The sequence below is a fragment of the Bactrocera latifrons genome, unplaced genomic scaffold (assembly GCF_001853355.1).
Source record: "Bactrocera latifrons isolate USDA-ARS-PBARC rearing strain unplaced genomic scaffold, ASM185335v1 scaffold_14, whole genome shotgun sequence".
Lineage (NCBI taxonomy): Eukaryota > Metazoa > Arthropoda > Insecta > Diptera > Tephritidae > Bactrocera > Bactrocera latifrons.
Window position 1 is genome coordinate 1,447,725 of NW_017534852.1, and position 24,670 is coordinate 1,472,394.

At 33.6% G+C, this 24,670-nt stretch overlaps 6 protein-coding genes across 6 annotated transcripts; 2 read left to right on the forward strand and 4 right to left on the reverse strand.

The window, feature by feature from the left end:
- On the reverse strand, window positions 1–6,505 carry LOC108965473 (cysteine sulfinic acid decarboxylase). The gene is made up of 3 exons (XM_018927921.1): window positions 5,171–6,505; window positions 1,552–1,919; window positions 1–635 (listed from the first exon to the last, which is right to left on the reverse strand). The coding sequence occupies exons 1-3, from the start codon at window positions 5,936–5,938 to the stop codon at window positions 38–40; spliced, it is 1,734 nt and encodes a 577-aa protein (XP_018783466.1). The 5' UTR covers window positions 5,939–6,505; the 3' UTR covers window positions 1–37.
- Window positions 6,506–15,162: 8,657 nt separating this feature from the next.
- On the reverse strand, window positions 15,163–16,911 carry LOC108965382 (actin-related protein 2/3 complex subunit 1A). Its single transcript, XM_018927738.1, has 3 exons — window positions 16,637–16,911; window positions 16,115–16,548; window positions 15,163–15,906 (listed from the first exon to the last, which is right to left on the reverse strand). Exons 1-3 carry the CDS (start codon window positions 16,707–16,709, stop codon window positions 15,283–15,285), a joined length of 1,131 nt encoding a protein of 376 aa, XP_018783283.1. The 5' UTR covers window positions 16,710–16,911; the 3' UTR covers window positions 15,163–15,282.
- Window positions 16,912–17,737: 826 nt separating this feature from the next.
- Window positions 17,738–18,619, forward strand: LOC108965448 (dynactin subunit 5). The gene is made up of 3 exons (XM_018927873.1): window positions 17,738–17,898; window positions 17,960–18,259; window positions 18,327–18,619. The coding sequence occupies exons 1-3, from the start codon at window positions 17,851–17,853 to the stop codon at window positions 18,543–18,545; spliced, it is 567 nt and encodes a 188-aa protein (XP_018783418.1). The 5' UTR covers window positions 17,738–17,850; the 3' UTR covers window positions 18,546–18,619.
- A 41-nt stretch (window positions 18,620–18,660) lies between these two features.
- Window positions 18,661–19,651, reverse strand: LOC108965447 (ankyrin repeat domain-containing protein 49). Its single transcript, XM_018927872.1, has 2 exons — window positions 19,270–19,651; window positions 18,661–19,205 (listed from the first exon to the last, which is right to left on the reverse strand). Exons 1-2 carry the CDS (start codon window positions 19,403–19,405, stop codon window positions 18,694–18,696), a joined length of 648 nt encoding a protein of 215 aa, XP_018783417.1. The 5' UTR covers window positions 19,406–19,651; the 3' UTR covers window positions 18,661–18,693.
- Window positions 19,652–19,701: 50 nt separating this feature from the next.
- LOC108965446 (immunoglobulin-binding protein 1) lies at window positions 19,702–21,779 on the forward strand. The gene is made up of 3 exons (XM_018927871.1): window positions 19,702–20,004; window positions 20,061–20,269; window positions 20,325–21,779. The coding sequence occupies exons 1-3, from the start codon at window positions 19,870–19,872 to the stop codon at window positions 21,106–21,108; spliced, it is 1,128 nt and encodes a 375-aa protein (XP_018783416.1). The 5' UTR covers window positions 19,702–19,869; the 3' UTR covers window positions 21,109–21,779.
- A 70-nt stretch (window positions 21,780–21,849) lies between these two features.
- LOC108965449 (ovarian-specific serine/threonine-protein kinase Lok) lies at window positions 21,850–24,469 on the reverse strand. Its single transcript, XM_018927874.1, has 7 exons — window positions 24,209–24,469; window positions 23,500–23,657; window positions 23,332–23,440; window positions 22,990–23,261; window positions 22,727–22,907; window positions 22,440–22,674; window positions 21,850–22,368 (listed from the first exon to the last, which is right to left on the reverse strand). The coding sequence occupies exons 1-7, from the start codon at window positions 24,336–24,338 to the stop codon at window positions 22,059–22,061; spliced, it is 1,395 nt and encodes a 464-aa protein (XP_018783419.1). The 5' UTR covers window positions 24,339–24,469; the 3' UTR covers window positions 21,850–22,058.
- Between the last annotated feature and the right edge of the window lie 201 nt (window positions 24,470–24,670).

The window sequence follows — 24,670 nt, forward strand, 5'->3', positions numbered from 1 at the left end:
TAAAGTTAAATATTTAATCTACAATTTAAAGCGACATTTACAAATTACAACCAAGTGCTTCTATTTCATCTAGGAAGTATTTCATATCGTCCTTCGTGAGATTTGAACTTTGCAAGACTAATCGGAAGAAATTCGGTAATTCTCGCAGGGGTTGATAGGTGATCATCATTGAACCCTTCTTGATCATACCCTCTTTGATCTTTGGTGCAACGGCATTTAGTTTTTGATTAAACAAATCACCACGTTCCATGTTTCGTATACTGGGTGGTATATACCAGAAGCTAATATTTGTGCATTCGGGCTTTTCCAGCACCAATTCAAATCCAGGTCGCTCTCTGATCAGCTCAGTGATGTATTCAGACATTTTGAATGCCTGATTGACATGTTCCGCCAGACCATTTGTACCCTTTGCCTTCCACATAAACCAGAATTTATAGACATCCGCACGTCGTCCGCATTGTATGTGTTTATCGCCGGTATCGAATGATGTGTCATAAAATTTATCCTTTTGGAAAAGATATGTTGCATTTGTGGAATGGCAATTGGTCAATATGTCCTTATGGCGTGTGAGAAATGTTGAGCATTGCTGTGAAGCGATAAGCATCTTATGTGGATTCCAGGTGACAGAGTCAGAGCTGAGGAGAATGAAAAATATTTAAATTAAATGAAATTTCAGAAAAAAATAAATGAAATGAAGCAATAAATCCTAAATGTTGTTCTAAGCAATTTGATATCATGAAATTTTCAAGGCTTATTCTGAATTGAAGTCCAAATGAGTTCTGTAAATCAAAAGTTATGTTATCATAGGTCTAAACGTAATGTCCGCAGTGTAGATCACGTGTGCACAATTGTAGACACTCCCGAAGAAAAAACATCTTGAGCTCCTCACAAATCTGTTGAAATGAGTTAATTCGATGCCGCTACTATTCTCAGCTATGTCGAGATATGGGATCCTTATTTTGACTAGATGGATATTCTAAATAAAAATGCGAAAATGATTCTACTTCACCATATTCTTATGTAAACAGGTAGTATGCATACAAAGTTATTTTGAATGAGTAAGGAGTTATCCTTCAGCTTTAGGACCTGTGTCTGTTATGTTCACATTTAGTACTAATTGGCTCTCGAATATACCACTTTCTAAGTATGGAATAGCATTCCTCATAACGAATAGCAAAAACCATCGATCATATGAGGTGGTCAAAGATTATTGGCATCATGCATAAAACGTGATATTAAACTTAGATTTGAATTACACTATGAATGAATGAGTTCAGACTCAGATATTATTACAGAAACTCAAGCTCACTTCTCTTTTCAGCGAAGAGTAGGCTTTCCTCATTTCCGTTAGCACTCTTACTGCATGAAATACTTTCAGAAAGAGTTTGCATTCGGACAACGGTTGAGAATAGCGATACATTTATTATATATTGAAGATTTAAATTAATTTAATATCTAGAGAAATTTCCCACTGAGTTTGTTATCTGACTAAGAAAAGGATTCGAAAGGTCTCAAATTCAATATATTATCAATATATTCAATTGCACTTACCGTTCAATGCCGTTCAATAGATGACGATATTTGTTTGTAATTAGTGCACCGCCACCCCAGGCTGCATCGGTGTGGAACCACATGTTGTATTTCTCACATATATCAGCTACACAGTTCAAGTCATCAAATGCACCTAAAACCGTTGTACCCGCCGTCGCAGAAACCATTAGGGGGCGTGCACCTTTATTTATATAGTGCTTGACCTTCGTCTCAAGGTCGCCAATATCCATTTTACCGTATTGATCTGTCTCAATTTTACAAACACTTTCACTACCGAAACCCATGAACATAGCCAACTTTTCGACTGAATAATGTGCGTCTTGTGATGTGAAAATAATTAACTGTTGGCCACTAAATAATCCATTTTTCTGTAAAGAATATATAAATGGGAAAGTAAGATTTGACAATACAATTTTATACATATCGTCACATAAAATGCAACGTAACGGAAATTTACAGGGGAAAGAATAAAACACGTTATAAAATGGAAGAGGAGTGAAACAAAATTTAAATATTATCTGATAGCAGGACCTAAAAATGTTGGGCATATGTACATATGTATGTGTTTTTATGTGTGTAATTTGAAGTAGTGGATCGTAATCAATGAAACACTCAATTTCGAATTTTTTGATCATACGTTATTTTGCATTTTAGGTGACGATATGGTATATTTACAATTATTAAGCAATTGCATGAAAAATTTATACTAGAAAAATTTAATTATCGAACATACTAACCGAAAATAAAATATATTTTCAAAACTCTAAGACTGCAACTTGACAGTAAAATATAATTTTTGTAATTACTCATACGCCCTGAAGGCTTTCGTAATTTATTTAACTGTATGATTGTAAGTCTTGTTGTCGGTTAAAAATTCACAAACAAACAATGTTGAATTGTAATAATGCAAGATAATGAATTGTTTTGCATAACTTAATGGCAATGCTCTACATACGTAAAGAATACGCAAGGGCAACTCGAGCATCGTATAAAGCTTTGACATAAGATGTCATAGCTTTTATTATAAAGGCTCTTTAGATCATTTTCACTTTCTAGGTACGTGAAGTTTTGGTTTCATATCGCTATTAACGTGACTCACAACTCTTGAGCAGTCTTCATACAACGGTGCTTACGACCAAAATTAAGCACAAACTTCATTAGCAATTTCCTTTTGCTCTTGACGTTTGAATAAATGTAAGTTAGGTTAGGTTAAAAGGTCGATCCTGTGACAAAATCCTAAGGTATCGCACTTATACAGCTAAAACCGTCATTAAAGCTACTTAAAAATTCAAATTTCGTTCTCGTAGCCTTGAATTTGTCACTGATTCTCGATCGAGAGATTACACTTTTATGCTCCATTTTTCAGAAATCTTTTACAGAAACTTTTGCATGAGTGCCAATCTATTGATGTACTCAAACGATGACGATTCGACGATTTTCAGTACTTACGTTACTGTTTGATATAGTATGTAATGTTTTCGATTGATTGACTACTCAAATACCTCAATGTTTTTTTGCAATTCGAAATTTTTCAAATATTTTAGCCACACCCCACAAGTTTTTTTTATAATTACGTTCGAAAATACAATTGTAAATTCCTTTTAATTACTCATACCATTCATTCAATAATTGACTTACACGAGCTTAAGACTGGCATGCGCTAGATAATTGCACAATTTAGGGGACTGATAATTATTTAGTTTATGAATTAGCACATATACATATGCACTTACAAATGTATGTGCTGCCATTAACAGAATTGTTGTTTGTTTGCATATACTCGTACAGTGTATTGTTATCCAATTTCTTCGAACCGTCCTCATATAACCATAGAAGTATTCATACATATGTATATGTATATAAGTACCATATATACTTATGTTTACATGCATACGTAAAAACCCATTTAAAAATTGCTCTTGCACCGCATTGACTTGGCTGAAATTGATTGTTGTTTCGTATATATTTATATAATTGCTTTATTGCATTTATTATCCGTTGTAAACGCTTACTTAAATACCTATGTATGTCTCCTTAATTCCTAATTGTATATGTAGCAAAGTTTGTATATAGTGGGAATGTATGTGGTTTTTCAAATTAGCATGCATCAATATGGTGTTCGAAATCTTCGTAATAGACGCTTTTCATTTAGTGTACTTTAAAACCCCAAATTACACAATTTATCTTTATAGGCATAACAAACGCCCTCATTCACATACATATGTACATATATTACAGATAAAATAGATGAAAGTATATGAAATCCGTATCGAAAACGTTTTAGAATTTTGAAAACAAAACTAAAAGGAATTTTAAAAGATATTTATATTTTAAAATTTTAAGGGCATATATACCGTATATAAATTAAATTTTTATGTAATTTCAAGAAAATGTATATAAATTCTAGTATTACTGAACTATATGATATAAATATTCAATATGTGATACATACATATGTACAGGTATACAACAAAAACAATTATTAATTCCCACAATATACTTTAATTTCATATTTCAACATATTTTTCACACAAAACTAATTTTCATTCCCAAAATGTGGTGATTTTTCGATTTAAAAAATAATAATAATTTAATCAGTTATTTGTAATTAGTGAAACTAAACCGACTTGAGAAAAATATTCAGCTTACGCATTTTTTATTACTTTAAACAACATTTGTGGTGGGTTTGGAACATTTGGATCTAACAGAAGTGAGTTATTGAGCATTTCAAGACTCCTTTGATATATTAGTTTCAAAATCGAACGGACGAACGGAAATATTGCAGTGTACATTGACCTATAATAGCCACATTTAGCGACGATTTATTCCATACCTTTTTCTTTATCACTTAAAATTAAACAGCTTAAACAGGGTTCAAGATATTCAAAATAATGTTTTATTTCCTCCATATCTCAAACAGCTGGCCAACTTTCATTTACATATGAGAGATATCGCTCGTAAAATTGGGCACTAGTTCTTTTCTTCCCTAGAAGCTTCTCATTTGGCCGAACCGTTATCGGCCCACTATATGCCAAACAAACTGAACGATTAAAAACGAGTTCCTATATGGAAAACTTTTTATTTGACAATTTACCATTACGACATGTACAGATTATTGTTCAAGGCAACGCTACAATCTCCGAACAATTCACCTCCCCGATCAAAGTAATATCCTGTTATACCCTGTTCAAAAAAAACATATTAACGGTAATAATGCTTCGGTACAGCAGAAGAAAAATTGCCTGAATCGGCCATTTTGTATAAAAATGCCATAACAATTTTCCTATACCCTGAAATAGAAACACATGTTCAACAAATACTGAAAGACTCATAACTTCATTTTTGATATAGGGTGACACCGTCATTATTGAACTATCTTTAAAAGGTAATTACTGATATTGTCTCGTTAATTAAATTTTAAATTAATATGTCAATTTAATTTTTGTATATAAATGTTCAATAACGACTGAGAGAAATTTGAGTAAATCCCAGAGCAAATTGTTAAAGTAAGGCCTTTTTTTAGAACCTAATCGCTTAAAAAATATTTTGAAAGCGGTTATACTTTCATTCACTCAACTAATTATGCGCATATGAAACATTTTTACACACATTTACTCACTTTAGTTTCCGGTGCATACTTGTAGCGTGCACAGCTGATGCCATAACCATTAGCAATTGAGCCACCTGGACAGAAAATGCCATCACCATAACCATCATTTGGAAAACCAACAATGCGACGCATTTCAGCCAACACCGTCTCCTCCATGAGCGTAAAAATCGGTGCCACCTCATAAGTATACACACTGGGATTCAATGCATCGGTTAGCCATTGTCCAATCAAAGCATAAACATCTACACCAGAATACAGCTGATTTATAAAGTACGGATGTCCGGTCTTAACGGAATACTTAATTGTCGCTTTCAATAATTCAATCAGTTTTGCGTGCGTTTCCGGTTCCGCTTTCAAATTAAAATCAAATAATTGCTGCAATTCGCTCGGTGCACGCCACTCCACCACTTTACTGCCACGATTTGTACCTGCCAGCACAGCCGATTTGATGATTTCATCCATGCAGTTGCGTATGAAACCCTCAGAGCTCACATCTGGATGCCCGGATACGTAGTGTGCTGATGGTATCGTGTCAGCCATATTATTGTTATTATTGGTGTTATTGGCGTTGTTGATCTTCGTTGTGCCGTTGGTCTGTTGCGTCCTCATTGCTGACCCTTTAACATCTGCACCATTAATATCTAAGCTGCATGCGAGTACTTCCGTTTTGGGTGCATTCAACGTTGCGGCGCCTGCCAGTTCGTTGTCAACGCTCTGCAAGTGCTTTTTAAATATAGACTCATTGTAGTGAGTGGGTAAACTATTGCTGGCCAACATTTTTGCGCTTGTATTTGTTTGTTTTAGATTTTTGTGTTTTTATGTTTTTGCTTATTTACTCTTTGTGCTTTGTTTCTATTTTGTTTTTACTGTTAATTTCGCAACCTTCAACTATATAGTTATTCTGCAGGCACACAGAAGACGTATGTGGTCTGTTTATTGTGGTATATAGGACAGTAAATGGTCATATAATGCTCGATGGCCCACTGTGTTTCATGAGATTTGTTGAGTTTTTCGTCGTTGAAATTTATTATATGACAGTTTTTATTTTAGTTTTTTTTTATTTTTATTTTGATTACATATACACCTGTTGCTTGAATATCACAGACTCAATTACATATGTACATATGTATATTTTTTAGTTCAGCTAAATATACTTATGTTCATAATTTCACTGTTCACTTCTGTGCATAATTTTTATTTAGTGCGAAATCTCTTTCTATTTACATATAATTATATTCTTTTGCACAAAATTCTTTGGTTGTAAGTTTTTTAGCTTCAGATAAATAAACGCAGTGCAGTTAAATTACTTCAGGACGATCTTAACAACAATTCGCGTCTTACCAATCTGAGTGTCCGCCAGAATGTGCTGCTGCTTTTATAAATGCTCGCACTTGCAAGATCGGTCTGATTGATCTTTGCAAGCCGAACGGCGAGCACTTGCATTCATACGTATGTACATACAGTTACGTACAGAGGTATGTATATGAGCGCTTCGTGCATTCGCTTTGATTCTAACGTTTTTGCTCGTTGCGCTGCTGTCGACGCTGACACTGCTTAATCGATGTAAGTTCACTGTAATTACTTACATATGACCACATGTAAATGCTGATGTATGTAAGTACTGTGAAATGTTACACCTGCACAGTTGTCGCATGCCACCTGTTGTGGTGATGCACTTCGACTTACATACCCACAAATGTTTCTAAGCATATATGTATGTTTGTCCATATGCAATGCTTAGTTGACACATGTATATTTATATGTATAGTATAAGTCATGTAGTTTCGTGCAACATTTATGCACCAGATGTTTATGATCTATGGACTTTCCCGTTTAATCTGCTTCAAATTCGTACAATTTCGCTAATACACATACAATATTTTTTTTATTAATGTACATATGTAATTTTTAAGAAATTTATAACGTATATTATGCATGTTTGTATTAAGAAACAGTAACACATTCAGTAAAAAAAAAATTAAAAACAAGAAAAATGTTTAACTTCGCTTTCATAGAAGAATTTAATTTGAATCGGCCAGTTTGAATAACAGCTAAATGCTATAGTGGACTGATCTAAAAAATTGATTCAATGGTTATACCTTTGATCGTTTAATTTGTATGACGGCCATATGCTACAGTGATATCTAGCGATCTCTTGCCCTCAGGCTAGCCTTCTCTCATTAGTAGTGGGGCTTTTAACAGGCCACTGCTCTATTGTCATACATGTTGTAAGATTGGAAATCTTACCGGACGCCGAATGCAGAAATTGTTTGGAAGAAGATGCGGTAGAGACAAGTCAGCACTTCCTCTTTGATTGTCCCGCGTTTGAGAGGTTAAGACTTAGATACTTGGGGGCACATCCCTTCAGACATCCTACCGAACTGGCGGGTGTTGAAGTTAAGCGCCTTTTCAAATTTGTTTTGGCCACTAAACGTTTTGCCAATCCGTAAATCCGAACACGGGAGTTCTTATTTTCAATGGCTTCACAAAGTACTACATTTATCAGTCCACGTGCGATCTCTGATCAGCCATCTAAGCTAACTTAGTCAGGCAACCTTCTACTAATATTTCTGTAAAAAAAAATCAATTAAATAAATTGAACCTCTTCTAATTAGAAGCATGCGACCACTCTACATAGATGTCGCAATTAATTCGTCGAATAAAATTTTAATTCGCAAATGTTTGCAATAATACATACAATATGTATATTTCTATTCATACTATCATTTCTGTACCTCCATACTCATTTTGTATATGATTTCCATTGCACAACAAAAATCACTGAGAACCCAAATTCATTTAAAAAATTATTGACCACCCCTGGTGAATAATCATATAAAAAGCGGATTTATTTATATACTATACATACATATGTATACATATAAAGGGGTTGAATGTTAATTCATAATTTAATTTACTACATGTACATATAGTTTGTGAAAAAGATTAACTAAATATAATATTTTCGACTCCCACGTCACTGTTGACAGACATAACTTTGAGGTCGTGAATAATTTCGTATATTTTGGAACCAGCATTAACACCAATAAAAGCGTCAGCATCGAAATCCAACGCAGAATAACTCTTGCCGGCAAGTGCTACTTCGGACTGAGTAGACAATTGAGAAGTACAGTCCTCTCTCGACGATAAAGACCAAATTCTACAAGTCACTCATCATCTCCGTCATGCGTGTGTTGCAGAGGCATGGAGGTTGCGAGTTTTCGAGAGAAAGATGTTAAGGAAGCGGCTGCGCTGACTAGGTCATGTTGTCCGAATGGACGAAAACACTCCCGCTCTAAGAGTATTCGACGCAGTACCCGCCGGGGGAAGCAGAGGAAGAGGAAGACCTCGACTCCATTTGAAGGACCAAGTGGAGAAGGACCTGGCTTCGCTTGGAATATCCAATTGGCGCCACGTAGCGAAAAGAAGAAACGACTGGTGCGCTTAACTCGGCTATAATCGCGTAAGCGGTGTTTACGCCAGTAAAGAAGAAGAAAGAAAGGTATTGTAGCTTCGGTAAAAAAGTTAACGCTTTTTCTTGTTTTTTTTTTTTGCTTTTGACGTTTTAATCTTTCATAGTAATAACGATTTGTATTATTGTTATTTGTATTATATTGTTAGCCAAAAAAATATTTGATCCTGTATATATCAGAGGGGATATGACTTTATCGAGACAGAGCGCTTAAAAAATAATTCCAGTTTAAGTAAATTTAACTGATTCACTCACAAGCCCCTTATCTGTATTGATGGGTGTGTCGATCAGCTGTGTCGAGACATTGCGGCGCAATTTTCCTTTATATACTATATACATATATGCATATACATAGCTATATAAGTGTGTTAGCGACAAACTAATTATATTTTTAAGAGGTTAAAATTTATTTACATACCTTTTTGTTACAATAAAGATTTCAATAAATAAATTAAACACGTTTTTCAACATATGTTGTTACTGTGCTGCCAATAAACGTTGTCCAAAATAACTTCAATTAGTCAATATACCACAACTTTCGTCTTAAACAAAGGGAAGCACCGCTCCACATCGGATTTAATAATGTTGCTGCAGACTGATGTCAAGCATACATACATATGTACAACCACATGTAGCCCCATATACGCATGTGAATTAGTCACAAATAAGAATGCGTTTCAAGCAAAAATGAATTGGTCACAATTTTCTCGTAGCGGGTTTTCCCCCAACTGTATTTGGGTTACCTTACTTCTTCGGCCAATGCAAGAGAAGTGCGGAAGTTCATATGGTGTTTACTTTCAATTTTATTTTGTTTTTTTTTACAATCGCAACAGCAAACACATGCCAGTATTCACTTATTATTTAAACGTTTTAATTATGTAGCGGTTAGTTGAGGTAAACTTCAAAAGCGAAAGTATATACATTTATATAATGCAAAAGTTTTCTTGCTCTTATTAAAACGATATTCTAATAGAAAAAATAATATAGGTTGAATGCCATTACACTTGATCTCATTTTTGCACGGTTAACTGGGACGGTAAATTACCCGTGCAAAAAAAAACAGATTTTCCTATAAAACTCACTATGAGGAAAAGAAAAACGTGCAAATCTATGTACATATACTATATATTCGTACAGTGAAAATTTTCACAATTAAAACAGGTTAAGGGGTTTTATACAGTTAGAAGAACGAATTTTTTCCGAGAAAACTTTTAAATTTATTGATTTGTTGGTATCGGTATCTTTTAACCGTATTTTAAGACTTAGTATTAGTAAAAAACATTTATTTAGAAAGGAACTACAGCTGATCTCCGAAAGCTCCTCTCAAAGAAGTCACTTTTGCGGTGAGCACTATACCTCTCAAATTAAAAAAATTAAACGCATTTCGTTAAAGTAATGTTAAATCTAGTAATTAATCGAAAGAATAAGCAAATAAAATTTTTTTCAAAATATGGAGGTTTCTAAAAAAAATCGTTTTCTGACCTAAATTTCGGCCTTAAATTGTTTATCAAAAAATATTTATCGATGAGAAAAAAAACTTCGATTAATTAATAGAAATTGTATTTAAGAAGTTTGTGTTAAATTTTGACACAAATCGGTTTAGCCGTTTGCGTATAACATCAAAAATATTCACCGGAACGAATTGAAATTTTCTGTGTAAAAAAATATAAATACTTTCAAAGTTCCTATAAATATGTTTTGTTAATTATTTAAAAACAAAATCGTCATTAATCGCTGTCCTTTGCCTTTACTTCTTCATACAGCTCACGGTAGCACGGTCCAAGTTGAGGAAACGATTTTCTAGTTTCAACGTCATTTCTAAACTCTTATAACCATAACATGTTCTGAAATTAACTTGTATTGACGTAAGGGATTTTGATTTTATTGCAAACAACTATATAACTAAAATCAGAAACAGGTGCTAAAAAGTTAAAGCGTGCAACTAGGCAACTAGGGGTATACAAAAAACATCTGTAAAAAAATACGTGCAAAACAAACCGTGAGAGGAAGGAGATCGGGAGAGGAGTGTATATATACTCGTAATATACTATATGTACATATATCAGGGTGGATCAAAAAAAGCCATGTTTTTTTTTCGATTCGTACTCTGAAAAATTGGTTGATATCTTTGAAATAGTTATACATTGGTACACCAATTGGTAGAGCATTCAATGTTCTATAAAATCTATGAAACGAAATATTTTTTAATTTTTTAGAAGAGAGATACAAATTTTTCTATCAATTTCTATTTATCAACCAATTTTTCAAAACACATTCAATTTTTTTACCTACCCTAATGTATACCGTTCAATTCGTATGGCAGCTATGTATATGTTATAGTCATCCGTTCTGAATATACAGCTATGCTATAGTTTTCCGTCCTTAAACTGAAAATTTCAAATAATATTTCCAATATATTTGAGTCACAGTTGATCTCTTCAATTAGTTTATCTTTAATCACGTTTTTCTCGAAACAGTATTTTTCAAACTTGCTGTAGCTATTTTTCAGATACAAATTGTCCGATGACAGCGTATATACAATGATATAAACATACATAGTTCTCCTTGCAATGGCCTACTAGTTTTTTGATATGATCAAAAATCGATTTTTAACAAATCAAAAACGACCAACATTTGGTATACGTATAAACACAACTTTTTTTCAAACCCAATTTTTAAATTTGTAACTATTTCCCAATTTTTTGAACCGTAAGTCATTGAAAGCACAATATATTCTGGAGAGAATTTTTTTTAGGTTTCATTAACATAGAAGACAGAAATCATTGTATGACTCTAAGGGTCGTTTCCTTAGCGCAGTTGGAGGTCACGTGTAACTCGTAAAATATTAATGTATTCTTAGAATATATGTAAATATCCCCATGAAAGTTTAAAACAGTCGATAGAGTATTGTTTTAAATTCCAAAAATCATCTTTTTTAGGCTGTTCTCCTCTCCTATATAAGACTTTATATCGACAAATCGAATTCTGGGTGACTGTGACTGTGCAAGCTGAGACATGAATAAAATAAAAATCAAAATATCTTGATGAAACTTGGTACACATGTTTAGGCTTAATGTACATATCTCCCACTCTACTAAAGTTCCGGATAAATATTTTAGCACCTCCTCCGACAGTGTAAAAATAGATGAACTCGAATTTTAACCCCGAGTCCCCATATAACCATTATATTGAAAATTTTCAAAGACATTAAATCTTACAATTGAGATGGTTCATAGGAGTTTTCATCTTTTAGCCGAAATCCCGATATTTCCATATTAGGTGTGAAAATATGCAAAATTAAACCACGTCTACTTCCCATTCGAAACAATTTAATATGTCTAACCCAGTGTCTATGACTAACTGATCAACTTTTTACTGAAAATATCGATCAAAATAGTATCGGTATGAATTATTGAAATTCGGAGAGAATACTTTTCTTCTAACAGTATGCCTGTCTGTCAAAATGTGTTGATACTTCCCGTATCCTCCTTAAGTCTCATATAAAAATCGGTCAATATATGAGTTATGTTAATAAAAATCCCTTTCTAATGAGAGTTAATTTTTTTTTTTTTTTGTTTAAAGTGGATAAAATCGGTTAAAACAAAGTTTTCAAACAACACACGTTCGAACGTTACAAATTCGAGATTTTAAAATATATCTTCAATTATGATTATTCACTTAAATATAATTTTTACTCAAAAATTACTGCACAGATTTGGTAAGGCATGCGATGAAATAAAATCGAAAGGCATTCTAAGTCCCATCAGTGTTTTCGGTTAAGTAGCCGCTTTTTCTGTGTTGCTAATGAATTTTAATCACCTGACTTCGACCACTTGCGCCACTGTGCTTTGTACAAGTAGAGTTAAGAGCGTCAGAATGCTGTAAACTTGTATATATATACTCATACATGTATGTACCCAGTCCAGTCCATTAGGTGTGTGTGCGTGTGTGTTTGCGATATGCATTTATTTTAATCTGCGGAAGTAAACCCGAATAACAAAATTGAAGAGAATTGAAAAAAGTGAGTGAATATGAGCTCGAGTAAATTGTTAACAGAAGCTTAGAAACAAATGACGTTTATAACCTATGTGGTTTATTAATAAATAATTATGCGCATAGCATTGTAATTATATTTAATTATGTGCTATGTACGTATGTATAGTGTGTATTTAACTTCATCGTTTTCACTGAGACATTCATAATGGAATATGTGTACTAATTATCAGCCTTTAACTGTTACAAGGACGTTGAGTAAATGTAATTCTTTATAAATATATATACATGTACGTTGATATAATAGTTTTTGTGGTTTTTACATATCAGTACGTAAATTGCAATTTAATTCTGCCAAATTTACTATGAATTCGATTCGATAGGTCCAAACATTTTTCAACTAAATATTAACCGGTATTTTTGACGTTAAACACTAAGTAAAATATTTAATTAAAATATTTAATGAATTTACCGTCAGTTTTTCCGGATTTGTGGTTGACCATGAGAAAAACTTTAAACTTCCAAGTTCAGTCTAGACGCACATATTAGGCGAGCGACTGCTGTGGGTGAATGGAATGATTGGTTGTGTGGCTACCGGTCGGCGAATAATAAGTTCGAAACACACATTTGACTTATACTCAATATCTTATAGTTCTGCGGAAAATATGTTAAACTGAAACCGAGCTTTTGTAACAGCTTTTAAATTCCTGAACTGATCTCCAATTGGCGCCAAACATCGATAAGGAAGAATGACTACCGCGCTGCTGTGAACTCGGCTATAACAGCATAAGCGAAACGATCTAAGGCAAAACAATATTGAGCTATTAAATCTCAAGTTTTAGCTAAGAAAGCTTGATGGCCGTTAGGTTGAGACGATATTTGTTGTTGTTTTAAAGGTTATCCAGGACCTGGGGTGGAAAGGCGTAAATTAATTGTCATCAAAGTTATATCCGTTATAGGCCCAAAAAACGAGCTGTTTCGACGGTTTCGGCTTATAAAGTTCTGTAAACGCATTGCATTTGTAATGTCGTGTTCGCTCCGGAATAAGTAAGAGATTAAGCGGCTATATTATCAAGAACAAAGTTGCGCAAGGATAACTATAGATTGTGGGGGCAACTCCAGCACTTCGTCTACAATGAATGGCGGTTTTACTCCAAGTACGCCAAATACTGGAAAGATGTAGGTGAATTAAAGATCCCGTTCTGATTGGCGTTCGTTGTCTGGTCGGTAAATTTTCAATAACGTCGACGTAATCAAGAAATGGACTCCTAATATTCAAGAAGGCGGCACCGCTCAAATCAGATAGGTTAGGTTAATCTGGTAGGCCAGTAAGGCCCGCATAAACCAGCTTGCTCCATTGCGATACTAGATGGTGTTCAGTTGCTAAGTCCAAGAGGAGTAGTCCCCTTTTAGGATGCCTTCACTTGACGCGAATTTTAACAGGCTCTGAGACCTCACTGGTCTTGCTAATGCGCGAAAAGTGCTCAAGAGATGCTCCATTGTTCCCTGGTGCCCTGCTCTAGGCATTTCCTTCAGTCTTCTCGATCTATCAGAAGAATGCTGCGGGCGTGTGTCGCTAGACATGGATTCCCATCATTTTCCTACAGTCTCGACTGCCAATACGAATTTTGTGTACTTCCGATCTACCGTTTTACACATGACTTTTGCAGTTTTGCACCCAGGTACCTCGTTTCATTGGGTTTTCTTTACCATGCTTCTCTCAAGATCATCGCATAGACAATCGTATACCAATGTTCATCAATGTTCGGATGTTAGTCACACATAATTCTTAGTCCGAAGTTTCTTTAAGTAAATTCTACTGTAGTCTGTAATTGTCCCGAAGATTTTGCTGCACAGTTTTCAGCGAAGAGGTCTATAGGACGCAGGCTTAGTACCAGTTCAAGAGCCGCCTTAGAGTTGTTCGTTATACACAGCGCAGCGAACTTCTGAACTTTTTCCATTGGCTTCCGGTAGGTGGATTTCCGTACGCCTGTCCTGAATTGTAGACTCCTAACCGTTATTAATAATAATATTAATATATGTTTAGCGTGCAATGAGTCTCCGCATGGTACTGGCCACCTCCTTGCATACCCTACCAACCCCACTCATCTGACACTCCTCTATCGTTGGTCCGACCCCGTTGAAAAAGCTGGTTTCTTGGGCCTTCCGTTAGATGACGTTGACGACAACATAGCAAATCCTTACCATTCTAACGCCGACTAGGTACTCGCTAAAACAACAAACCGTTATTAAGATGACATTCAAAGCAGATAAATGTAAGGTTGGTTGCTACGAAAAGGTTCCTTGTATGTTGTCGTAAACGATTTTTTGTATTATCCTGGGTGCAATCGGTCAGGAACTTGATTTTTGTGTTGCTGTTCTATTTTTCAGTATCATATTGTTTGAGATGAGAAATTTTTATGCGTTCCAATTGCGTAGACCTAACTGCACTCTTATAAGGTACATTGTATCCAATTTGTGAGTTTAAAGTTTTACAAATATATAGTGCGATATAATGCAATTTAAAGACGAAACGTAACATTTGATATTTAACAAATTTCAAATTTATTATATTTAAGAAATTTAATATGTATAGTATGTATATTAAAAACGCAAGTGTACGTAAGTATGAATAGATTATTTTGGCTTTTAAAGCTTATATTTTTAAGTTATTCATGGAATTATTCAACCCGTTATCAATGTCCCATATAACAAGTTGACCATCAACACCAGATGTGCTTATTTTTTTACCATTTTCTTTTTCACCAGCATACAAACGAATACAAGTTATGGCGTTTTGATGTATTGAATCAACATTAGTATCAGAATTTTCAGTTCTTAAGTTTCGATCCAACGATTGGAAGATACGCATAGCGGATATACCGCTAGACTCTTTCTTTTGTGATTTATCTAATTTAGCCGTTAGCACCAATTTTGAATTATCAACCAATGTATAGACCAATGGAACACAGCTATGGCCAGCCACAACTATGGACACTGGCGATATCCAAACACAAGAAAGGAAGGGTAGATACTGTGTTTTGCAACGTACAAATGCATTGCCATTAGTTGAATCAGCAACATTAATGCAACTATCATGACCAATCCAACAAATTTTATTTCCATCAGCAGAAAAGTTGACATCGTTTATCCAGCCACCACCTGAATTCGTTGAATTTTTAAATTCTGCCATGAGATTTCCTAAAGGCATGCGATTGCCCCAAGGAGTTGGACTTGGTTGATCTTCAATGTCTTTAATGTAAGCTGAAAATACGCGGACCTGAAATATATATGTAAATAGTTATTATGAATAGGCGTAACATATTAAAAACACGAAAATGGTTAACCTTGGTTGCACCGAAGTTATAATACCCTTCACAAAAATTTCTAAAAAAAACTTACGTGCAAAATTAATATAAACTTGTTAAGAGTATAAATATATATATTTTTAATAATATTTCTAATTTCATTAAAATCTAGGGACTTACTTTATAGTCGGTTGATCCAGCCACAAGCAATACATTATTTGGATGCCAATCTAAAGAGGTAACTGTCGAACGAATCGGCTTTTTAATATGCTTGGACACCCACCAGTCATTTTCAGACTCAAAATAGCACACCGATATCAGGCGTGCACCTGAGCCAACAGCAAATTTATTTTCTGCTGGCGACCACTTAACACATGTAGCTGCACGATTGATACGCAACAATACCAAAGTGGGTTTCCATTTCCCATCATCCCCTTGGGACCAGACATAAGCGTTCCGATCAGCAGCGCAACTTACAATGCGATTCGTATTTTTCGCCCAATCTATACCCATTACTCGTAAATCATGTTGATTAAGCACATCGGATAACTTCCAATCATTACGTTCGCGACTATAGATATGAATTTCATTGTTGTTGGGCGAAAGAGCAATCTCTATTTAAAATGAAAGTAGCAAAAAACTTAAAAGTTACTCATAAATGAATGACTAATAATGACAATTTCTTGAGTTCCAAATATTTACGTGAGCGATCTTTATTCCAAGCATGACAAGTTATTGATGCCAAAGAGCCTCCAAAGGTATAACGTTCAGACATTGTTGGTATAAATTGATAAATGCAAAGATATTTGTAATACTTTTAAATGTTTTTAAAAAGGTTAATCGCGGACTCTGGGCCGTCTACACGATTAGCAAGAAAATATGTTAACTATGACTAATATTAGTCCAAAAAATGCACTTGTACCACAATATCCAATGAATTTTTTATCTCACGGAACGTTTTTGGCGATTTGACAGCTAACAGTGCTGCCACTTTAATATTCACAAAATATTAAGAAAAAGTTTTCTCTGTCACTAGGAGTGGTCGGAATTTTCTTATGGTAAGTGATTTGAGCATATTTAAATTAATTAATAAAATATTTATTTATAAAAATTTAAAAGAAAGAAACCTTTTACCTTTATCGAAAGGTTTTTGCCTAAAATAAATTTGTAAAATGTTATATAAATTTCTAATCGATCCTAGCAATTTCAAGAAGTTGTGAATATCTTTATTCTACGTTTTACATCAGAATTTCAAACCTTTTTGTTGTGTTTTACTCAAAACTAAGGTTTTCAGTATCTCTTATAAATTCGAAACTGTTGCATTTATATTTACTAATACTTTTTATGTTAAAATTACAAATTAACCGATTTTTTTTTTTTTGCAAAGAACTACGTTCTTGTTTCAAAGTTTTCACAATAAGTGAAAAAATTAAATTTCCCATTTTTTTAAATTTATCTGTGAATACTTTACAAAATATTCTTCAAATGTAGTGTATCAAAACTATTGAGTTTTGAAAATAGATTGTAAAAAATTATAAAATTTTCCTTATTTTTCACGAATTATCCGTACAACCCCTTAATTAATCAAATTTATCAACATATCTTGCGTGAATAGAACGAGGCAGTCGCAGTTTTCACACAAGGACTCTTTCATTGCTCATTTCCGGCATATTCTCTCTGTCTTTCATTGCTCATACTCGAATATCGAAAATGATGTACCTTTTAACACCATATTATTTTTTATTTTCTTTTACTTTATATTTGACACCTATCAATATACGTTCTCTGTTTACAATTAGAAATGACAAAAGTATTTATAAGAAATGAGAAACAGCTGTTGAGTTCGTCATCAAGAGAAACAAATTTGGAATAACGCTAAACAATTCGAGGGCACACCTTCCACATTTTATTTTTAAATGGAAATCGTAGATACATATTACAGCAAAGATGAATATGTGGAGACTGTAGGTTATATAAAATTAAATTAGCTTAAGCAGAAAAATACACAAATATTCCCATTAACAGGCTTCTGGAAACAAGGTGAGCAGGCAGACCGTCCTATGCGGTTCACAAAATATTGTTCTAAATGGTAAAGTTGTTGTGCAAACCGGTGCGATAATTCGTGGTGATTTGGCAAACGTACGTACGGGTCGTTATTGTGTTATTAGCAAAAACGCCGTCATCCGTCCGCCGTACAAACAATTCAGTAAGGGTATTGCGTTCTTCCCTATGCATATAGGCGACCATGTTTTTATTAGTGAAGGTGCAGTTGTGTCAGCGAGTTCTATTGGCTCATTTGTGTATATAGGAAAAAATGCTATTATCGTGAGTGCTTGAAGTGAAATGTAAGTTAATTTCTTAAATACTTAATATCAACTTTAACTTTGGTCAGGGTCGACGTTGTGCGCTTAAAGACTGCTGCATCATAGAGGACGGTGCCGTACTACCACCAGAGACAACTGTAGCTAGTTATATGCGTTATACCGCTAAAGGAACCATCGAAGGAGGTCAAGGTAATCCAAATTTTGTTCCGGCGGCAATGCAGGATCAAATGGTTGATTATACCAAATCATTCTATGATCATTTCTTGCGAAATCCCCAAGCGGGTTGAAACTTTTAATTATTTATTTTAAGTATTTTGGTAAGAAATGTTTCAAAAATATCGTATCTAATCTCATTCAAATATAAAATAATAAATAGTTCTATTAAACAAAAAACACTCCAAATTAAATGTTGCTTCTGTAAGTCAAAACGACTATTTAATCTATTATACCAGTTTCAACTTCGTAAGCCGGGTGACCCATCTCAAATATTGGATATGTTAAACCAGTTCGCCGAGCAATGTCTTCAGCCGATTCTTCAGAATTATTTAAAGCTCGCGGATTTATGTTTTCGTTCATAAACAAAACAGTAGAAGTATTGCGGCAGTTGGAAACAGTTGCGGCTACATGTAAGGGTGTTTGATCCCCATCAGATTTCGCATTTACATCAGATCCATATTGCAGCAGTAGTTCAGCACATTCCGCATTACTCCATTTACAGGCTGAATGCAATGGTGTCCAGCCCATATTTGTTCGTGCATTAGGATCAGCTTTGTATTCCAGTAACAGCTTAGCTATGTCAACGAAATTATTATAACACGCACGATGTAATGGAGTATAACCGTCATCGTCTACTGCAGAAACGGCCTCTTTATCCAATTTCAATATATCGCGGATCTCATTTATTTTATTTTCATTTACTGCCCACAGAATCATTCTCTGTATGCTAGCTAAAATTTATAAATATTATTACTACGTAGTAGTCGTATACTTAATTTAATGTCATAAACTTACATTGTGGGTTCTTATCTTCTTCAATTAGGTCATCTGCATCATCATCCCAACCACTAACAAACATACCTCGCGGTATTTTTGCGTAACGTAACTTCTCAAGTTGAGATTGTTCATCATCAGAATCGTAATCGCCCATTTTAAGATCTACAAATGTTTACTATATAAGTTTATTTTACAGTAATCAGTTTATTGAATTATATAGTATTTTGGAGGCTAATCTGGAACTTCGCTATATTTGTAAACAAATAAAATTGACCAAACATCAATACACCGCGACAATAAACTCGAAATATATCACAGGGTGAACCATATCAACTTATCAACTTCGAAATTCGTAATAAATAACAATCGTAACTAATAACAAATATAGCACTAATAACTCTCCAAGCCATTAATTAAATACTAAAAAATAACTAGGGTTTAAAAAGTCAATTAATTTTAATTGGAATTCTCCCAAAACATCTATACGACTATATAATGCATTTTTAGCACGCCCTGTATTGACTGATTCGCATAATTTCATAACAAATAAAAACACAAACACAACAGACTTTTCCATCATTAGTTATTTTTTTAATTTATAATTATAAAAAAAAAATAATGTCGGCAAACGGAGTAAGTAAAGATGCACAAGGAAGTGGTGATCAAAGTTTGCAGGCGATATTTTCCAAGGGCTGGGAAGGATTCGAGGAATTAGAGGAAACTTCTCTACCATTCAACTCGGCAGAATATCAAGTAAGTAGGAGATCTTAACGATTTTACCGGCTCTTTTATTAACACTTTTATTAAAGCGCAAAGTTAAAGAGACTATGAAGAAATTTGAAGAAGCGACAACTATTGTAAATCAGATTGGTCTATTCAGTCCCAATGAGCTTATCGATGAAGTTTCTACTGATTCGTTGCAATATCTGATGCTTCCCTTCTATTTGGGTAAAATAGCACTAAAACTACAACAAGAAAGTCGTGATGAAGTACTCCAAATTGCTGAAGTATACTTCAAGTAAATCATAAACTAAGAACCAGTGAATTTGTCCTCACTTTGAATATATTTTCAGAGATTTTTTACAACGTTGTCAAGAATATGAGCTATGTGACGAGTATAAAAAGAATGCAGTTGGAGCAGCAGAAGGTGGTAATACGGATGAATTAGCGCAATTAATGCGTGCAGCCCATGCCCGCAACGACAAAATTGCACAATTCAGAAAAAAGAAAGAGTTGGATGAATTTGTAAGGAAAATGAAACTTGGTGTGCGCAATAAAAGTGTTGATGATGAAGTACGTAGAGAATTTTTCTTAAAACTACTCAATAAAAGTATTATCGATGCCACTGAAGAATTGGATAGCGTTCAATTAGAAAAACAAATGGTAAAAATGCGAACAATGCATGGTTCAGCCGTTGCGCAATCTAATGAGCATTTCGATAATGTCAAAGCAATATCCACTTCAGACGCAGCTGGACATTCACATCATCATCACCATCATCTTTCGCAACAACCGAAAAAAAAACCTATGCAACCGTTCATTATTACACGTAACTCTGCACAAAAGGCGGTTTTCGGTGCGGGCTATCCAAGTTTGCCGGTGATGACTGTCGATGAGTTTTACGATCAACGTGTACGGGAAGGAGTTTTCCCTGATGAAGAGAAGGTGGCCAAAATGAATCGAGAACAAGCAATAGCCGCTGCACAAGATCCCAATGAGAAGGAGGATCAAGAAAAGGCTGTTGAAGAGATTCAAGTTGAGAATGATGATCCAGAATATTTAGCCCGTATGCGACGAATGGATGAATACAAAGATGTTGTACGTCGTGGCGACGGCAACCGTTACAATCGCAGTTAAATCACCGCCCATATTTATGTTCTTTTAGGACGATTTCCATGATTTCATAAAAATAAAAATATAAAAGTTTTCAAACATTTTTTAGTTTATAAAGGTTTGTTAAATAAATCGCTGTGTTACATAGTAATCATATTCGGACTTAATAACAAAAACTATATTTGCGATTGGTCTGACTTTTAAAAAGTTTTTGACGACTTTGTTAGACATTAGTTCTCTTTGAGAAAAAGTAAGTTCAGGAAAATTAAAGTGGAACACAACAAACGTGAAGAATTTAATCACTTTCATTTATTAATTAGCTCTGTTTTATATATCAACTACATCTATATTTAATAAATCTAAATATTGTATATCAAGAAATGCCAAAAAGTTGTGTGTGTATAAACATTAATGAATATATTTGGCACACAGGTCATATTATCACGTTATATCTGCGCAACTTATGTTAAATATTAATGACATCTTTACGTAATTACCTATAGGTATAACTATATTGTACATTTAACCACATTGTATGTATATGTATAGTTTTACAATCATAGCAGCTGCAGGATTGACGTTCTCTACACATTTTCTTGAACACACATATAACATTGTTCAGGCTAAATTTTTGTATACAGTGTAAAGTATTTACGAAACACAAAAAAAAAACACATATTAATAATCTTTAACAAAAAAAAAACATTTTCATACTTTTTTTCTTATATATATGGTGCAATAAGCAATACAAAAAAACTCATGCTGTCAAGTTAAGTATTTCAAAAAATATCAAGTGTTAAAGTATCATCTGCCGTATACAGCGTTACTTTGCGGCGATCTTATTTAGATTAAAATACATTTTTCTTAAACAATAATATAAGAAGTAATTAATTCTGTGATACACAGATTACACTGAAAACAGTTCATAAAATAGACTTGCCTTAACAAATATAATTTACCAATAACATAATAGTTCATCTCCTGGCCCGCTTTTTAGGTGGTTGTAAAAAGTTTTCATCTTCCTCATCAATATCCATTGTATTTAACTGCATTAACGCTTTAGCTTTACGTAACATTTCATTGTCTTTAAGCCAACTGCTCTTCAGAACATCATCAACCGTTGGTCGTTTTTTAGGGTCCACCATCAGCATTTCTTTTATAAGTGTAGTAGCACGTTGAGAAACCTTTTTCCATGTAGGATGACTAAAGCGAAAACGCCCGTGCTTTATTTGTTCACTGGCAGGTGTACCAAAATCATCCGAGAAGGGCAAAGTACCGCTTAGGCTAGATAGAAAACGAACAATTAAGAAAACTAAAATATTTGAAGAATAAAGAAAATAATAATAAAATGTTACCAAGTAAACAGAACTACACCAAGGCTCCAGATATCTACTTTTTTCGTATAAGCCCCTCGTCCACCGGTTTGTAGCACTTCAGGTGCTACATATAATGGTGTTCCACACAACGTTTTCATGACAGAATCATTCTGCACAAATTTACTTAGACCAAAATCGGAAACTTTTAATAAAGTTTCCTCGTTCGAAGATTCCAGTAATACATTGTCAGGTTTTAAATCCCGATGACTTATGCCTATACATGATTGATTATAATTATATAAAGGATATTAAACGCAAAAAATTACCTTTATCATGTAAATATTTAACAGCATGACACATTTGGTAGAAAAATAACTTGGATATCGGTTCTGAGAGATTTCTGTTTGTTATAATGCGGTTCAGTAAATCACCCCCCTTCATAAATTCCAGCACCATATAAACAGAGTCGGGTTTATCAATTATATCGTGCATTTTGATAACACAGGGCTATCGGGTATCGTGAAAACATCATTTTTTTTATTATGTATTATAAACAAATGTATATATATTATATTTTTAATCCACTTACATGAGAAAGACTCTTCATTATATTCGCTTCATTAAGAACCTTTTCAGGGTCATTGGAATTTAATTGTTTGTTACGACTGATAGCATTACTTTCACTTAGTAGGTTCTTCTTTACCATTTTCATTGCAAACTGCTCACATGAACGTATATCAAATACCAAACGGACTAATCCACAAGCACCAGAACCCAATTTGCGACTTACATAATAAGTGGATGTAATTTCTTTTGGTAAGCCCAGTGCTTCGTTTGGACATAAATCTTTGAATACAAAGGCTAAACAGAAATGTACCAATATTTATGTATACACTTAGATTATGATAAAAGATAATTAAAATGCCGCTACCTTTGTTCGTAGGATGACAAAGAGAAATAACATCATCGTTTTTCAAAATTCTTGTTTTGTTCATACCAATTCGTTCACCATTTATAAATGTCCCATTACGAGAGTTGTCCTTTCAAATACAAATTGAATTGAGAAAAAAAACAAAACAGCATACTCATTTCAGCTTACTTCAATATAAACTGGATTAGATATATCACAATTTTCCCGCTTCAATGTAAAATGTATCTTCGATATGCGATATAGAATTTTTTCTGGCAAATAGTCCAAAGTTAACATTAAATTACAAGTTTCACCTCTGCCAGCTGCGAATTCATCGGCATTTAGATCTAATAATCAAATAATTTTATTCAGTTACAAAATAAATAAACATTTAAAGTTTTATTTCTTGTAAAAATTTAGTTGGATTTTTTTTTTTTTTTGTTAAATACATTTTATTTGCAATCTATTTCAGTAAATAATAAGCAAATTTGATAACAAAACCATAATTTTACTTAAATTTTTGATCTCCCATGAGATCAAAAATAATATACAATATTACAAAATGTTCTAAATACAAATGTTTATGTAAAAAATTTAATTATACATTTAATATATTAGTAACATATGTAATTAAACATTAACTTAATTCCTAAATGGGAGATCTAGAACATGTTGTCTTTTAAGTCTAATAGTTTCATTACTATCATCTAATAACGTGACTGCCAAAGGATTGTCATGGTAACTTATCCTGTGCAAATATGCTGAACTAAATCTTTTAATTTCATCTTTAACAAAAGGTAGTATATTCAGGTCTGAATGAATGGAAATTTAAGTTTCCATGTAGGTTTTATAGATTTTACTGAATGCTTTATTCTTTTACTAACTATAACAAACTTACCTATGGAATTCATTTTGATATTCTTTCCATACAAACGACCCCAGACTATATTCTCTATGGGTTGACTCTGAGTTTGGCCCCAAATACTAGAGGCTTGACTTTGAGTGGCAATATTAGCATGGCGCGCCATTACACTTATATGAAAATTACCCAAAACTACAACAAAACAATATTATAAAATTACAAAGTCCCAAAAATATTGATGAGTTTAATCTTTTGACATACTCAAAGAATATATTATATTAAAAGTTCTGTTATTATTTTTTAATATTTCGCGGCTAACTTCTTTTTAATATAAAGTGGGAACAAATTGATCCCTTTCCACTTTCCATTATGATAGTTACCATATTTTTTTAATGAAGATGCATGGGTAAACTGCGTACTTAACAACTTTACATATTCATTTGATCACAAAATCTTTCACCATTTAGGAAAAAATTAAGAAATCACCAAAATGCAATT

What these genes read in the sequence shown, in the direction of transcription:
- LOC108965473 (XM_018927921.1), bottom strand. Translation starts at nt 5,938, where the DNA reads ATGTTGGCCAGCAATAGTTTACCCACTCACTACAATGAGTCTATATTT. An exon ending in AGTATGCACCGGAAACTAAA is followed by an intron (nt 1,920 to 5,170) that starts GTGAGTAAATGT and finishes TATTCTTTACAG; the next exon opens with AAAAATGGATTATTTAGTGG. An exon ending in CTATTGAACGGCATTGAACG is followed by an intron (nt 636 to 1,551) that starts GTAAGTGCAATT and finishes CATTCTCCTCAG; the next exon opens with CTCTGACTCTGTCACCTGGA.
- LOC108965382 (XM_018927738.1), bottom strand. Translation starts at nt 16,709, where the DNA reads ATGTCTGAACGTTATACCTTTGGAGGCTCTTTGGCATCAATAACTTGT. An exon ending in TTGGAATAAAGATCGCTCAC is followed by an intron (nt 16,549 to 16,636) that starts GTAAATATTTGG and finishes CATTTTAAATAG; the next exon opens with AGATTGCTCTTTCGCCCAAC. An exon ending in CTGGATCAACCGACTATAAA is followed by an intron (nt 15,907 to 16,114) that starts GTAAGTCCCTAG and finishes TATATATTTCAG; the next exon opens with GTCCGCGTATTTTCAGCTTA.
- LOC108965448 (XM_018927873.1), top strand. Translation starts at nt 17,851, where the DNA reads ATGGAAATCGTAGATACATATTACAGCAAAGATGAATATGTGGAGACT. An exon ending in AAGATGAATATGTGGAGACT is followed by an intron (nt 17,899 to 17,959) that starts GTAGGTTATATA and finishes TCCCATTAACAG; the next exon opens with GCTTCTGGAAACAAGGTGAG. An exon ending in TAGGAAAAAATGCTATTATC is followed by an intron (nt 18,260 to 18,326) that starts GTGAGTGCTTGA and finishes AACTTTGGTCAG; the next exon opens with GGTCGACGTTGTGCGCTTAA.
- LOC108965447 (XM_018927872.1), bottom strand. Translation starts at nt 19,405, where the DNA reads ATGGGCGATTACGATTCTGATGATGAACAATCTCAACTTGAGAAGTTA. An exon ending in AGAAGATAAGAACCCACAAT is followed by an intron (nt 19,206 to 19,269) that starts GTAAGTTTATGA and finishes TATAAATTTTAG; the next exon opens with CTAGCATACAGAGAATGATT.
- LOC108965446 (XM_018927871.1), top strand. Translation starts at nt 19,870, where the DNA reads ATGTCGGCAAACGGAGTAAGTAAAGATGCACAAGGAAGTGGTGATCAA. An exon ending in TCAACTCGGCAGAATATCAA is followed by an intron (nt 20,005 to 20,060) that starts GTAAGTAGGAGA and finishes CTTTTATTAAAG; the next exon opens with CGCAAAGTTAAAGAGACTAT. An exon ending in ATTGCTGAAGTATACTTCAA is followed by an intron (nt 20,270 to 20,324) that starts GTAAATCATAAA and finishes ATATATTTTCAG; the next exon opens with AGATTTTTTACAACGTTGTC.
- LOC108965449 (XM_018927874.1), bottom strand. Translation starts at nt 24,338, where the DNA reads ATGGCGCGCCATGCTAATATTGCCACTCAAAGTCAAGCCTCTAGTATT. An exon ending in TTGTCATCCTACGAACAAAG is followed by an intron (nt 23,262 to 23,331) that starts GTAGCGGCATTT and finishes ATTTCTGTTTAG; the next exon opens with CCTTTGTATTCAAAGATTTA. An exon ending in TAATGAAGAGTCTTTCTCAT is followed by an intron (nt 22,908 to 22,989) that starts GTAAGTGGATTA and finishes GATACCCGATAG; the next exon opens with CCCTGTGTTATCAAAATGCA.